This window comes from Emydura macquarii, unplaced genomic scaffold (genome assembly GCF_026122565.2).
Source record: "Emydura macquarii macquarii isolate MOO-44397 ecotype Brisbane River unplaced genomic scaffold, CSIRO-AGI_Emac_v2 contig_450, whole genome shotgun sequence".
Lineage (NCBI taxonomy): Eukaryota > Metazoa > Chordata > Testudines > Chelidae > Emydura > Emydura macquarii.
Window position 1 is genome coordinate 9,783,688 of NW_027130587.1, and position 13,368 is coordinate 9,797,055.

At 39.7% G+C, this 13,368-nt stretch overlaps 1 protein-coding gene across 3 annotated transcripts in view; it reads right to left on the reverse strand.

Annotated features, from left to right (window-relative positions):
* The window catches only part of LOC137146567 (S-adenosyl-L-methionine-dependent tRNA 4-demethylwyosine synthase TYW1-like), a 196,118-nt gene that overhangs the window by 125,862 nt on the left and 56,888 nt on the right, over positions 1-13,368 (reverse strand). For all 3 annotated transcript variants that reach the window (XM_067537926.1, XM_067537925.1, XM_067537927.1), the window contains exon 13: positions 12,279-12,414. In XM_067537926.1, coding sequence (XP_067394027.1) covers positions 12,279-12,414 — 136 coding nt within the window. The remainder of the gene's footprint in view (positions 1-12,278; positions 12,415-13,368) is intronic.

The following is a 13,368-nucleotide window of genomic DNA, read 5'->3' on the forward strand; positions in this document are numbered from 1 at the left end:
TTTTATTAAAAGTTACCTTTGACTTTGCTGTAGGAGGGCACTGCTGTTGGAAGTTAGATTGTGAAAAGCAAAGTCATTTTCACGTAAGTGCACTCTAAGTTTCTGATTCTGACACGGTCTCTATCATTTGCCCATTGCAATGCACTGAAACAATTTTGGACTTCTCTACTTCACTGTAAGCAGAATTTCATTACATCAGAGTTGGCTATAAGCAGATTCCCCCGTATGTGACTTTACAACAACAGTGGCAAATTAAATTAAAATATTTAGAACAGGATCATGAGGAATTGCTCATTAATGCAACAGCAGGGGAGAGAATGCAAGTGGTGGGAACAAATCCAAAACAATGTTTAAAGTTAGGACCTAATTACCAAGCTCATATTCCTGTAAAAAACAAATTGGGAACAGTTTTCCCTCCAACGCTGTTTGCATGCAAAATATAGGACCCAATAGGCCCTCTAAACTGTTTTGCGCCACTGTTGGTGTATGTTACCCAATCTGTTAAGATTCTCACACTTCACGCTTGCAACGTGTCTGCCTCCCTATCGTATTCTTTTATATTTTATTGAGGTTTCCCCCCCCCCCCAAAAAAGAGGGAACACACAAAAATAACTAAAAAGTAAAGGGAAAGGAGGAAAAGGAAAGGAAGGGGAGCAGGGAGGGGAAAGCAGAATTACATCTCTGTTTCTACCCACTAAGAATTAATCAAAGATTTCTAAAAAGTTAGGCCAAATCTTTTCAAATTCATCTGTGGTGCTTCTTGTCCAAAACATTACCCACTCTCCACCACCACCACCACTATGCTTCTGTCACAGGGACCAGTTTGAACATTTTCTAACCTGGACTCAGCACGATGGAAGCACCTGGATAGTTGTGTGCCTTCTCAGGTGTCATTTCATATCCATCAGACTCTCAAAGCTGCTCAAGGTTTATGTAAGATCACTCTAACTGGTTGTAGCCTACACAAATCTTGCATATTTCTTAGGTGCCCAATAGTTCAGCTCAATAAGTATTTCACATTGTATGCGTATTTATTAGAACCTTTGGCCAAGATTTTGGGTTAGTGACTTGGGTGTCCAAAATTAAACTCCTGCAAACAGAGCCTGATTTTAAAACTAGGTGCTTAGCACCGTAAGAAAAGCACACCCCTTCAAGGCATCTCCAAGTAAATACTCCAAAACTGAGGCAATAGTCTCTACTGAAATACTTGGCCTTTTACCCTCTCCTTGTTGTGGGCTGGGATTTGCAGAGTAGCTGAATGAGTTAGGCTGAAAATTCAACGGGAGCAAGTGCCTACTGCCTTAAGATCCTTTGAAAAATCATAGCCCACAAAGACAAGAGTAGGTTAACACAACAGAGTAAGGCACATACAGGAACAGAAAGATAAAGGTAAGTTTGTTACAAGACTGGAAACATTTGCATTAGACTCCAGGCATCTGGCCTTCCCCTATAAGAAAAATTTCTCCACATCGTATTTCATCTACTATTCTCTTTGCTATTAGAAATTATGGTTAAATGGATTTCATTGCAAACTACACGTTCAGAAGTTATGGTTTCTCTCTGAGTGCCAAAACTAAAACAAAGTTCAATCACTTTTAAAAGAGAAATCATCATAGAATATTGGTGTTATCGTAATAACATAGAAGTATAGGGCTGAAGAGGTTGTTTAGTCCATCCCTCCTGTGCTGAGGCAGGATTAAGTATACCTAATGGATTTGCATAAAGGATTTGTGTTTATTACAAGGGCACTTCCCAATTCAGATTTCATAGATTCTGCTTTTTTTTTTTCCTTTTTTTTTTTTAAATGGACTAGAGAAGTTTAGTTGTAAAACAGAATAGAAGACATCATTTATATTGTGCCTATTGTAAAACCACCCACTCTGATAAATGTGGACATGTCAGAGTACTCTTCTAGGAGTAATAGGGGAAAGAAAATCCCATCCTGCTCACCCCAGCCATCATTCCTCTGGCCCAAGAGAAAATTAAAAATGTACATAATTGATTTGTTTATTTACAGACATTTTTACTGTAGGCCATTTGGGTGGGAGTGACTTCATTTGAAAAAAAAGGGTAAAGCTGAGCAACTTCATAGTATCCAAAGTACATGCTTTCAGCTTCTGTGTCATCTGCACATTAAATACCGAAAAGCACCTGTTCAGTGATTTTGGAGACCTTCCTTTCTCTGCCATAGACAGATAGCTAGCACACCAGGCTGGGAGTCAGGAGATATAAGTTCTATTCATTGGGCAAGTCACTTTCCTTCCCCATCCCTTCCCACTATTTAACCTAAATGGTCTGTGAGGCTGAGACTGTCTCACAGCACCCAAAACATCAAGGCCTTGATCTCAGTTGGGACCTCTAGATGGTGCTGTAATACAAAGAATAATAATTTGAAGTTATTTCTCCCCATGAATCCCCAACTAAGTTTCTAATTTTCCTTGCAAGATCCCATTTGGCTGACAGATTTGCAGCCTTTGTGAAATAACACCTCTAGAAGCCAAAGGCCAACTGTGAAGAAACTCCACTCCTATCCCCAGGGGGGTGACTTTAGAGGTTCAATGGAAGAGTTGTAGCAGCTCAGAAACTAGGGAAGCTATGACAATACTGTGACTGAGGTGTGACCCTAACAACATCCCAATGAAAGAGGCAAGGTACACGGTGCACATTAATATCTGGTATTGATTTTCATCTGGCCTCACTAGCTCAGTGTACCCCAATTCACTAATGTCATAACCTCTATCTAAAAGGTGTCAGGTAAGATATCAATAGAAAGCTAACAACATACTGTTCATTAATATTATTGTGTGTTACATGTACAGAGGACAAATTTAAAATTACAGACATGTTAGAAATTACATTATCAAAGTGTATCTGCCAACCAGGACTAAAGTTACCCCATTCTAGACAAAGGAATGTGGTTCTGCCATCTGGTAGGCACCACCAAGTTTAAATGAACTTTATTTTGGGGGTCATCTTCAGAAGAATCCATTTTAAAACTTCTTTGGATTATAAAGAGAGGGGTAAAGAATCCCAAGTTATTTTACCTAAGACGACAAAGGAACAGAGCACTTTGGACTTTGTGGCAGATCCTGACCTGAGAGGTTGGTCAGTACCTTTGTGGAAGGAAGAAAGGTAAGGAAACTGTCTTGAACAAAACCTGTATCTTGTTGTGTTAAGTCTTTGCCTCTAGAATGCGCTTTTCACTTTTATTTGCTTGTAACTATTTCCAACTTTACCCTTTGTATTTGAACTCAGGCTTGGTCTACACTTACCTTAAAATTCAGCAGAAGTCGACAGGAGTTACGCAAGCTACACAGAGTAGCTTGTGTAACTCCCGTCGACTTCTTAACTGGCATCTTCACTGCGCTGCACCAATTGAGAGGGTAGTTTTAACAAGTCGACTTCCGGATTGATTGAGCGGGTCTTCGCTGACCACTCAATTGATCTGGATAGATCGATCTGGTACCCTCACTTAAAATCCTATTTTCTTTTATTAATAAACTTGTTTTACTTTTAAGCTAAACCAACCAAGTGCCGTGTTTGATTTAAAGTGAATGTTAACCCCAGTTAAGGTGGCAAGCTGCTGGGTATTGTGCCTTTAAAGGAATAATGAACCTTAACATTTCTCTGAATGGTTCAGGAGAGGGCTGGACATTGCAGAGCACACCATTTGAGAAAAATTCAGGCCTGGGAGCGTGTTGGGGTTATGTTGCCAGTTGTCACCAGAATGTGGCTGAGGTATCACAAGCAAGCTGCTGGAAGATGAATTGCTGAGTCAGAGCTGCTTAACTCAAGGACACTCAGTGCAGGCTTGGATGCTGGCTGGGACCATCCAGACAAAAGAACCACTGTAGCAGAGCATTTTGAGGCACTTACAGTTACAGGACAACAGTGACAACCCCTCATTGGTCCAGTCCCAGGTTGCACCCCAGAATGTGACAAATACCAATTAATATAGTTATTTATTATTGTTATTATTAGGAAGAGGTGATGGGGAGTAACTCAGTGAATAAAAACTCCATAATAAAAATACTTGCAACTCTTTTTTTCCAAATTCTGAAACAAAATAATTAGCACTAATGAAAGGTATGCATTTTCTAAAACTTTGTACAAATATTAAGGCAATGGCTTTTAAAGCCAACATTTTTTTCATTACACACAGAATGAAAGATTAAACTGCAGAACCATTGCTCGAAAAAGTAATGGAATTCAAAAAAAGGATTTGATGTTTATACGAATTAAAAAAAAACATCCAGAGACTTATTACTTCTTATTTCAGAAATGTGTTTTTGCAGAGAGTTATAAACTTTCATGCTCTAAGCTGATAACTAGCTCACAGTGGTTAGGAAGAAATTTTTGCTGTGGTCAGGTACCGCCATGATGTGTCTTCTGACGCATCAGATACCGGTCATGGTCAGAAAAAGGACCACTGGTCTGACCCCCTCTGATAATTACTATCTTTCCTTCCATTATAATATTCAATTAACTGCAATATGGTAGACTGCTTTACAATAATCATGACCACTACAGAAATCTCTCTAGCATGTGTTCAGTCTTTCAGGGCAGTTTACCTTTCATTCCATGTGCATCTAACGCCATACATTTGTGACAAGTATCTTATGAAGTTTAGTAAATTCCGATAGTTTCTTATACTTAAAACATTAGTACAAGATTATGTAAGCAATTAGGTGAAAAAACAGCAATGGAAAGATGGATTAAAATAAATTTCAATCCTTTTAGATTTACTGTATTTTACATGGTCCTTACATCAAAGATCAATGGTATTAATGCCAGTCATAAAACTGACTGCTTCACTACTTCCTTTAGGTATTGCTGATCAATAATCAGAGCCGCTGAATCAATCACTAAATTGAAACATAGTGACAAGCCTTAATAAGAAACAAAAACAAATCACCTTTAATTAGCAATTAAAGCCTTCACTCAACCTCTAATTAAGAGATTCCAGTCCCCAAATGACTCCATTCTGCTCAAGGTAGTTAAGCTTTCCTGAGAAGAAATCCACAGCTTTAATTTTCTGGAAGACAATTCTTCAATGTAGCAGCTTCATAAAGGGCTCTGAACATCTCTGTGGGGTGAGCCCTCCCGACCTTATTGGAGCAAACTGATTGGGAGTTTTGTCCAAGGAAGAAATGCAAGATTGGGCCCTAAAACTCAGATCCTGCAAAGTCAACAAGACTCCACATGCGCTGCTCTGGCTGTGCTCAGAAGCTGCTATAATTACTAAGGGTGATGAGTGTGGCTGGAGAAGTCAAAGGTTACCCTTTGTATAGCCATGCAGGGCTCTGAAAGCTGTAAGAAACAAAACTGCCTGCCAAAGCTAGGAGCAGGTTTTGGTCTCGTGTCCTGCTAGGTATATAATAAAGGAATTGTTTAACGCACATACTCCTTGCATTAATGTGGAGACTCTATGTATGGCACTCTCTTTGCAGGGTTAAGGCCTTAGTTACTATAGCATGCAAGGAAAAGAACCCAGCTCAAGCAAATTGGCACCCAACTCATTCCCAATATGGCGACTCCAACAAAAGTGAAAGTTTAGGGCCAGATTTGGCTCTCGCTGATGGATTGGTGTCATCCAAAGTAACACCACCGACCTCACTGTAAGAAACCAAAACCTGGCCCTGTCTTTGGAATGCATATGCACTACATCAGTATGCTACAGTAAATCCTTTCTATACATGTAGATTCTTTCACTTTGTACTCTACAAGACGGAATTTTGGCTGCTTGTCAAAAACTCAGAAGCAATTAGCCCAAAACTGTCCTTGGTTGCTCCGGCATAATTAAGAGCACAATTTAGCCTCGTATGGAAGTGACCATTACAACCCAATAGCCTACCACATTGACCAATGATTGCATTTTCAGTTTTGCTGTGGATTTCTCTTATTCCAATAAGAGCCATCTTACTATTCTATTTTTATTGGGTGTGCAAGGGTCCATGTTTCTTTCTCTCTGTTTTAGATATGCATTAGCACACCAGTATCTATGTTCTTCACAATACTGAGTTTCTCAGTTTTGTTTGTGGTGCTTTTGCATCAGTTATGCATTCACTCTCACTGAAATGAAAAAATAAATCACCCTTGGAAATGCTTTGTAGATTTCATGAAATATCAAATAAAAAAGTTCAATGGACCATATAAATACTTTCATATAAATCACTAAGTTAGAGTTTCTTGGTATTTGTTTAAAGACAACTGTAATGTCTAACAGTTAAAGAGGTTGCATCATTTAACAGACAGGAACATTACGCAATGCCTGTACAGTCCCAGTGCAAGTCCACACAGCATTTGATCCAGCACCATTTTAAATAAAATTAGATTTATTTCTCCTTTGCTTAGCTGCCACAACCAGCGTTTAATCTCCACCTTTCCCCTGCAACAGTTCAAATGAATATATACATACACAGTACCTTTTCATCCAAAGATCTCAGAGTGCTTTTCAAAAGTTGGTATTAGCAGCCCTATTTTACAGATTAAAAGAGGTTAAGGGACTTGCCCACAGTCACACAACACGTCAGTGTCAGAATAGAACTCTGGCTTCCCAAAAATCAACCCAGTGGGACACAATAACTCTTCTGGAAGGACAGACAATGCTCTGTTTGAGCATTTGCCATGTCATCAACTCTTGAGGGCAGTGTGATCTAGTGGACTGGGACCAAATAGAGCTGGATTCTATTCCCAGCTCTGGCACTGGATTGCTGGGTGACCTTGAGCAAGTCACTTCACCTCAGTTTGCTCATCTATAAAATAGGGAAGATATGCTTACCTCCTTTGTAAAGCGCTTTGAGATCTACAACTGAAAAACACTATGTAAGAGGTAGGTAGGTATTAACTCCCTCAGAGGAAAAAATAGAAGCCTTACAACAGGTAAGCAAAAAATGTAATTATTTGTAATTTCATATCTCCAGGTATGCCAGTAGTGACCAAGAATTTGGAATATTAAACAGGTTTGAGTTTGCAAGGTATTATTTATAAACTTCTTCACTCCCTTTTCCTTTCTATGAGAGATATTAGAAGGGTTAGAAAAGGGTAAATTTTTATTCTCTGCAAAGTCCAGATATTTTTGTTAAAAATTCATTAGGGATTATTCTCCTCAGTATGCTATGCTGAGAGGGGGCAAGTATTTCAGAGAGTATCATTTAACATAAAACATTGTACCTTCATAACTTTCATCATGTTCCAATTCAAAATGATTACATCAATAAATCTTGTCAGCAAAATCATTAAAGCTAGCAAACAGCTGGTGGTGAAGAGATGGTTTACTGTGCATGAGAGGCAGGTTTTTCTAAATTTCAGTGACACAAAATTAATTACTGATTTCAACATCTGTTGTAAATTTTGCATTTCATAGTCTCCCTAAAAAATACATCTTGGCTCAGAAACAAAGACCAAGCTTTCCAAACTAGTGAACAGAGATCTCTCTCCTCAACCACATAAAATAATCTCCACACAAACCAAAATCCGTTACCACCATACAAGCTATAATTATTGGCATATAGTATGTAATAGAGCATTAGCACCAAAGCACAACTATGATTTAACTCCCAGAGTATAAGTATTTACAAACATCATGTGTAAACACATAGCACCAAAGAGTAAATTGCAGCAAGGATCAGATTAAAAAGAAGAGCTAAGTAAACAATACCAGACACAAGCTTGCATAATCTAGATGCATGTATCTCCATATACACTCAGATATCTAGGAGGAATTACCTACAAGTGGTGTCATAAACAGAGTCAGAAGGTGGTAAACTGACGGACAAGTACTGCTCTCAACCTGCAAATGGGTCTGCAAACACCATCCCTTAATGTGACTCCATGCATGGAGTACAGATCTACGCGTGTGTATATCTCTTGGCAGGATCGGGGAGTAAGGCTCTGTAGTTAAGGGTCTGGCTGTTCAATATGTGATGTATCCGGTTAAGCAGAATTAAGAACATTCTTTTGTAGTGAAGATGAAGAACTTTTGCAGCACTGCCTTTGCAAAGAGCCATGAACCTTTTCCCAATGAAATTTCAATTAACTTGAAGAAAGGAAAAGATCTGAAACTTAGGATCTAAATCCCACAAAAATATTCAATGCAGAATGAACCCTGGAAAGCCTCAGCAAGAAATTCCTTAGCTTGTGTGACCCTTCTTTAATGGCAGGTTCATGTTCTGCTTTGTCATCAATTCTTGCAGGGCCATAAAGTTATATTAACCTAGGGTTTGGGTCACCCCCAAGTTCTAAACTGTTTAAGAGAACATTGGCACCTGCACTCTGAAAGTTAAAACAGTGCAATAATGCCTACTTGATGTCTGGCAGCACAGCAAGTACTTTGAGGTACAGTGTACTGAGCAGATTGGAAAGGATTTATGATGATTAAGTCAAGGAGATGGAGAAGAAAGAGGTGCCTGGGGAGCCCCTAAAGATGACAAAGAGGTGGCACCAAGCGGAGGCGGAAAAGAGTTCTGTAGAATGCGGCAAGCTCACAAAAATTGACTTTTTCCTATACTCTAGTAATTCATCACCTCCATGAATTTCTTTTATGAACAAACACAGCTCCCTATTTAAAAATTAGTTGCACTAATTTCTCAGAGAAAAATATGAGTGTGTGCATACAAGTACCAGGGTAATGAGAGATCTCAAACTCAGATCTTGACACTCTACTTCAGCTTCTCTCCAAAATCGTTTTATAGCTTCTGGTGTACACATTTTTAAGTCACTTAACATAACATAAAATGTACTCCCTTTAAAATCAGCTAAATTATTGTGCCATTTTTCAGCCCCAAAGCAGCTAACCAACTATGAGTCCAATTATGCTTGAGATCCCTAGGCACGCCACCCCTTGAACTAATCACCACGTCCCTCTTTTTATGAGAAATGTCACTGGATTTATACTGTCCACACAGCACAGACAGATTCTTAATTTTTAAAAAGATGCCATCTTATAGAACCTCACCCAGTAGGATTCATGGAAATCAAATGCAGAGGATCATAGATTTGAAAGGCCAAAAGAGCCGGTTAGATTATCTAGGATGATCGTCTGTGTAACACAGGCCACGGAATGTTACCCAATTACTCCTGTATGGAGCCAAATAACTTGGGTTTGGCTAAAGCATCTCTTCCAGAAAGGCATCCAGACTTGAGCCAAAGACTTTAAGAGATGGAGGATCCACCACTTCCCTCAGTAGTTTGTTCCAGTAATTCACGGCCCTCACTGTTAGAAGTAACTGTCTTATTTCTAATTTTAATTTATCTGGCTTTAAACTTCCAGCCATTAGTTCTTGTTATGCCTTTCACGACAACACTGAAAAATCCTTCAGTGACAGGCATTTTCTCCCCAGAAAGGTACTTATCCACCATAAATCAAGTCACTCCTTGATCTTTTTGATCAGCTAAAGTTATTTGCTTTGGATGGGTGAAGGGGTGAGTCAGCTCCACTGGGTATTTCATGATATGATGCTTGGAAGAGCACATTTTAAATTAGATGTTAATTTAGTCACTTACTTTTCATTGATAAACAGTGCTTAAGACATGTTCAGAATATATATTTTTGCATCCAAAACAAATCAAGTTTTGAGTACCCATCAGCTATCTAATACTAAATTTCAGAGATATCTAGGGAAACATATCTCAGAATGGAAAATTCATCATAAACGCCGTTGCAACAAACATTACTTTGAAGAGAGCAAGACTTACACCTGAAGACAGATTATCTATATCAGCAGGAAGATACACTGTTGCTTGCACTGGAATGTGATATCCTGATTAGTCGGAGATTTTTCAGACAAACATGGTTAATCAGAAAACACCAGGTCGTTGAACCAGAAATTTCTCATGAAAGTTGGTTTGATGAACTAGGGGTGCTTGCCATGGTTCTGACGAAATCCTGCCATGCCTCACAGTCTGTCCTGGAGCCAGGGACCTCAGGCTTCTAGGGCTTGCCAGGATTTCCAGGATCTCTGCTGTGTAACCAAGTAGACCCAGAGGAAGCCAGGATTCTCAGCCCCTCCAGGCTCAAAGCCCCACAGCAGGGAGCCTGGAACTCCTGGGGGGTCTCAAAGCTTCTAGGTTCTCTGCTGCTGGCACCATCTCCCCGGATCTGCAACTCCAGACAGCCCTACCATGTGGCTTTCCCCAGGGTAGGAGACCCCAGAGTTTCCAGGCTAGTTGGCTTCCCAAGATGCTACACAGGGACTGACTCTCATACTCACAGTACTAACCACAACAAAGCCCTGATCTTGTCTGGGCCCTCTATGCCTTACTGTGATACAATCAACCAAAAGATGTAGCAAGTACAAGAAGACATTTTGTGTCAGTTTTTAGAAGTGTTTTTGGCAGAAGAGAGGATGAAAACCCACTATAGGAGTCTTAATAGCAATGACCTTGTATATCAACTACAAGATCACCCTGTCTGTATCTCGGAGGAATTATGTAAGACATGACAGCTCAACGCAACACCTCAAACTGAGGACTTGTGTTCTGTTTACTGATACATAGCACTGCTTTCCTCAACACAATGCATCATCACTTCCTTATCCCAACATCTATACTGTAGTCTGAACCTTGTATCTTGAGATCATTAGAAGAAGCACCAGCTTTCACCACACTTAATTCATCAGAGTCCTATAAAACAGTGCTTAAACTCAGATTTGGACACCAAAGCATGCACACTGAGAGGAAAACTTGAAAGGTTCTCCTTCTTAATACATTTCTTCAGGCGTTTTCAGATACCCCCTATATCCACAGCCAGGCATAAAATTACAAGATCATATAAAATATACAAGCTTCCTAGGGGATTTTGACATTTCCATATTTTTGTCCTGGCAATACGTAAATCAGACCCCATTGCTGATAAAGGATATTGTCAACTTGGCTGCTATTAAGAGGCTCCTGTGTTGTCAGTCTTATAAGAACATCCCGAATCAGTCTTTGGTGGTGATGATGGGGGGGGGGGGAAGCAACTGTCAGCTTGGCTTTTTTTTCCCTTTCGTCTTCACCTTGACCAAAAGTGTTTTTAGCTCTATGGATGTAACTGCCAATATGTTCACCTTCATTCTTTGTGAGGGAAACATTTTGACAACAGGCAGGAATTCAGCAGTGAATGTATCTTATATAGCCAAGGTCAACAGAGACATTCTACCAGCCAAAATCAGATTTCTAAATCCAACAGAACGTCCCTTTGTTTTTCTTTTTGCTTCATTTTGGGTAAACCAACTTTGGGCCTCTCAGGACCAAATCCTGATCCCATTAAAGTTAATGGAAATTTTGCCACTGACTTCAATGAAGCCAGATTCAGCCCTTAGTTTAACAAGATGATCCTGTATGCTTACACTCAACACAAGCACCTTTAATCATGTGAGTACTGCCAGTAATTGAATGGGAGTACCTGCGTGAGAAAGCTACTCATGTGCATTTGCAGGACCAAGCCTTTGGGCAGTTCCATTGAAGTTAATGAGTCTATTCAAGTAAGTAAATCTGGCAGAAACAGTCCTAATATTTGTAGTCTCAGAACACAGCAAATCTTATTATATAAACTAAAAAGCATCTCCCATCTGCTCAATCCCAGAGGTAGCATGTAAAGTTGTGCCAGAAATATGACTAAAAGCATTTTTTTCAGAGTACAGCAATAGTAAAAAGAAAAGAAAACGTACACAAAACACCTGCCTTGTTAATTCAGGTTAGATCAGTAGGGGTGTGTCAAATAGGAGGAAAGCTGTGAAGATTATGGCCTAAATTCACAGCTGGTATAAACAGGTGTAACACCATGGTCTTAAGCCTGCAGTGAATTTGGCCCACTGTTCAACTGCCTTATGCAGTGCAGCAAGAAAGATACAACCTAGAAATATCAGAAAGAGGCATCCTTACATTGTCTAAGCATATACAGCTGCTATCTTCAACCCCAATCTTGCAAACACTTACACATGCTTATTTTTATACCTCAGTAGTCCCATTTCAGCCAATGTGTAAGTGTTCACAAGACAGGGGCTTTACTAAGCTCCAGGACAGAAAATAAATATAAAATTCTCTTTCTAACACGCATTCTACCTCTTCTCCTGAAATTTATTCCCATATGAAAAAAACCAAAGTCCTTTGTTAGCTTTGAGTTCGGATTGCTAGACTGCTTATCGTGACATCACAAACTGTAAAGAGCAAAGACAAAGCTCCTAAAGCATTCAGCACCCCTTTTCCTTCACGCCCCACAAACCCCTACCCTCCTCCTGAGTGACCAATAGGCAGAAAAGGAAAAAAGTTATCAAAAACTACTCTTAACTTGGTACCTTTTCAGCCAAGGCCTTTAAACTGTCTAGAAACCTTTGCCAGAAATCCTTGAAGAGGGGACGGTCAATTTTCTTCAGGCTTTCTTTGGTGCTGGCATCCACACTGACATACAGCTGTGTTACTGGCTCAAGGTTCCTTGGTAATAAAAAAGAGGGGAATAATTATTTTCAGACATTACAGCTAACTGAATTTATGATTTCTTACAGAAGCGCACACAAGAATAACATCTCAGAGCAAGTAACTATACTGAACTCTGCTCTGTTCCCAGAAGCAAAAGCAATAATGTAATATTTATAGTGTCCTCTCTTAAAGTTCAGTAGTGTATCTTTACCAAATGGCTGGGGTTTTAAGAGCTATAGGAAATAGTCTTTCACAATATGATGTGGCACAAAAGCAAGGACCACCACATACCAAACGTGGAAGATGGGTCAATCACAGTTCAATAATCCAATAATAATAGTTCAATAATCCAATCCTCACTGAACAGCATCTTTCATGCAGGTAAAACACTAATTAAGAAAACCCTTCCCAAGTGGCCTGAGATCAAAGGAGCCTGTGGTCTCACCTGAGGCATTTAAAAGCTTCACTTCCTATTGGAACATCTGCAGTCAAAGTGCCCTAAAATTCCATCTGTCCTGTAGAAAGGAAGCCCTATTTAACAGAAATGTAATGGTGTGTAATGGAGTTCACCCAGCAAGGTGAGACTTCCTTAGCTGGGTAGCTGTAACTTTAAAGCTTCAAAACTGTAAGCAATATGCAAACAGGCTTTTTACAAGAAAAATTGTTAAAGCAGCTTTAGAAATGTGCTCCTAGTACTTTGTAAAGGACCTTATGTCATGGGACCCTCCCAAAATCCTTCACTGAATCCTTTTCAACTAGCACTACTGTAAGGACACTTGGGGCCAGAGACCTACGGTAATACAAGACACTGATTCCAAAGCCATATCCTTAGTTACTATTTCCTCCCCACGTTTTAATAGCCCAGCTTCCAAGTTCCCACATTTTGAGGATTGTTCCTCTGGTGGAGAGAGGAGGACACAACTCCCACAAGGGCCATCAATACCTTTGTCAAGTTGACTAAAGAGTTCA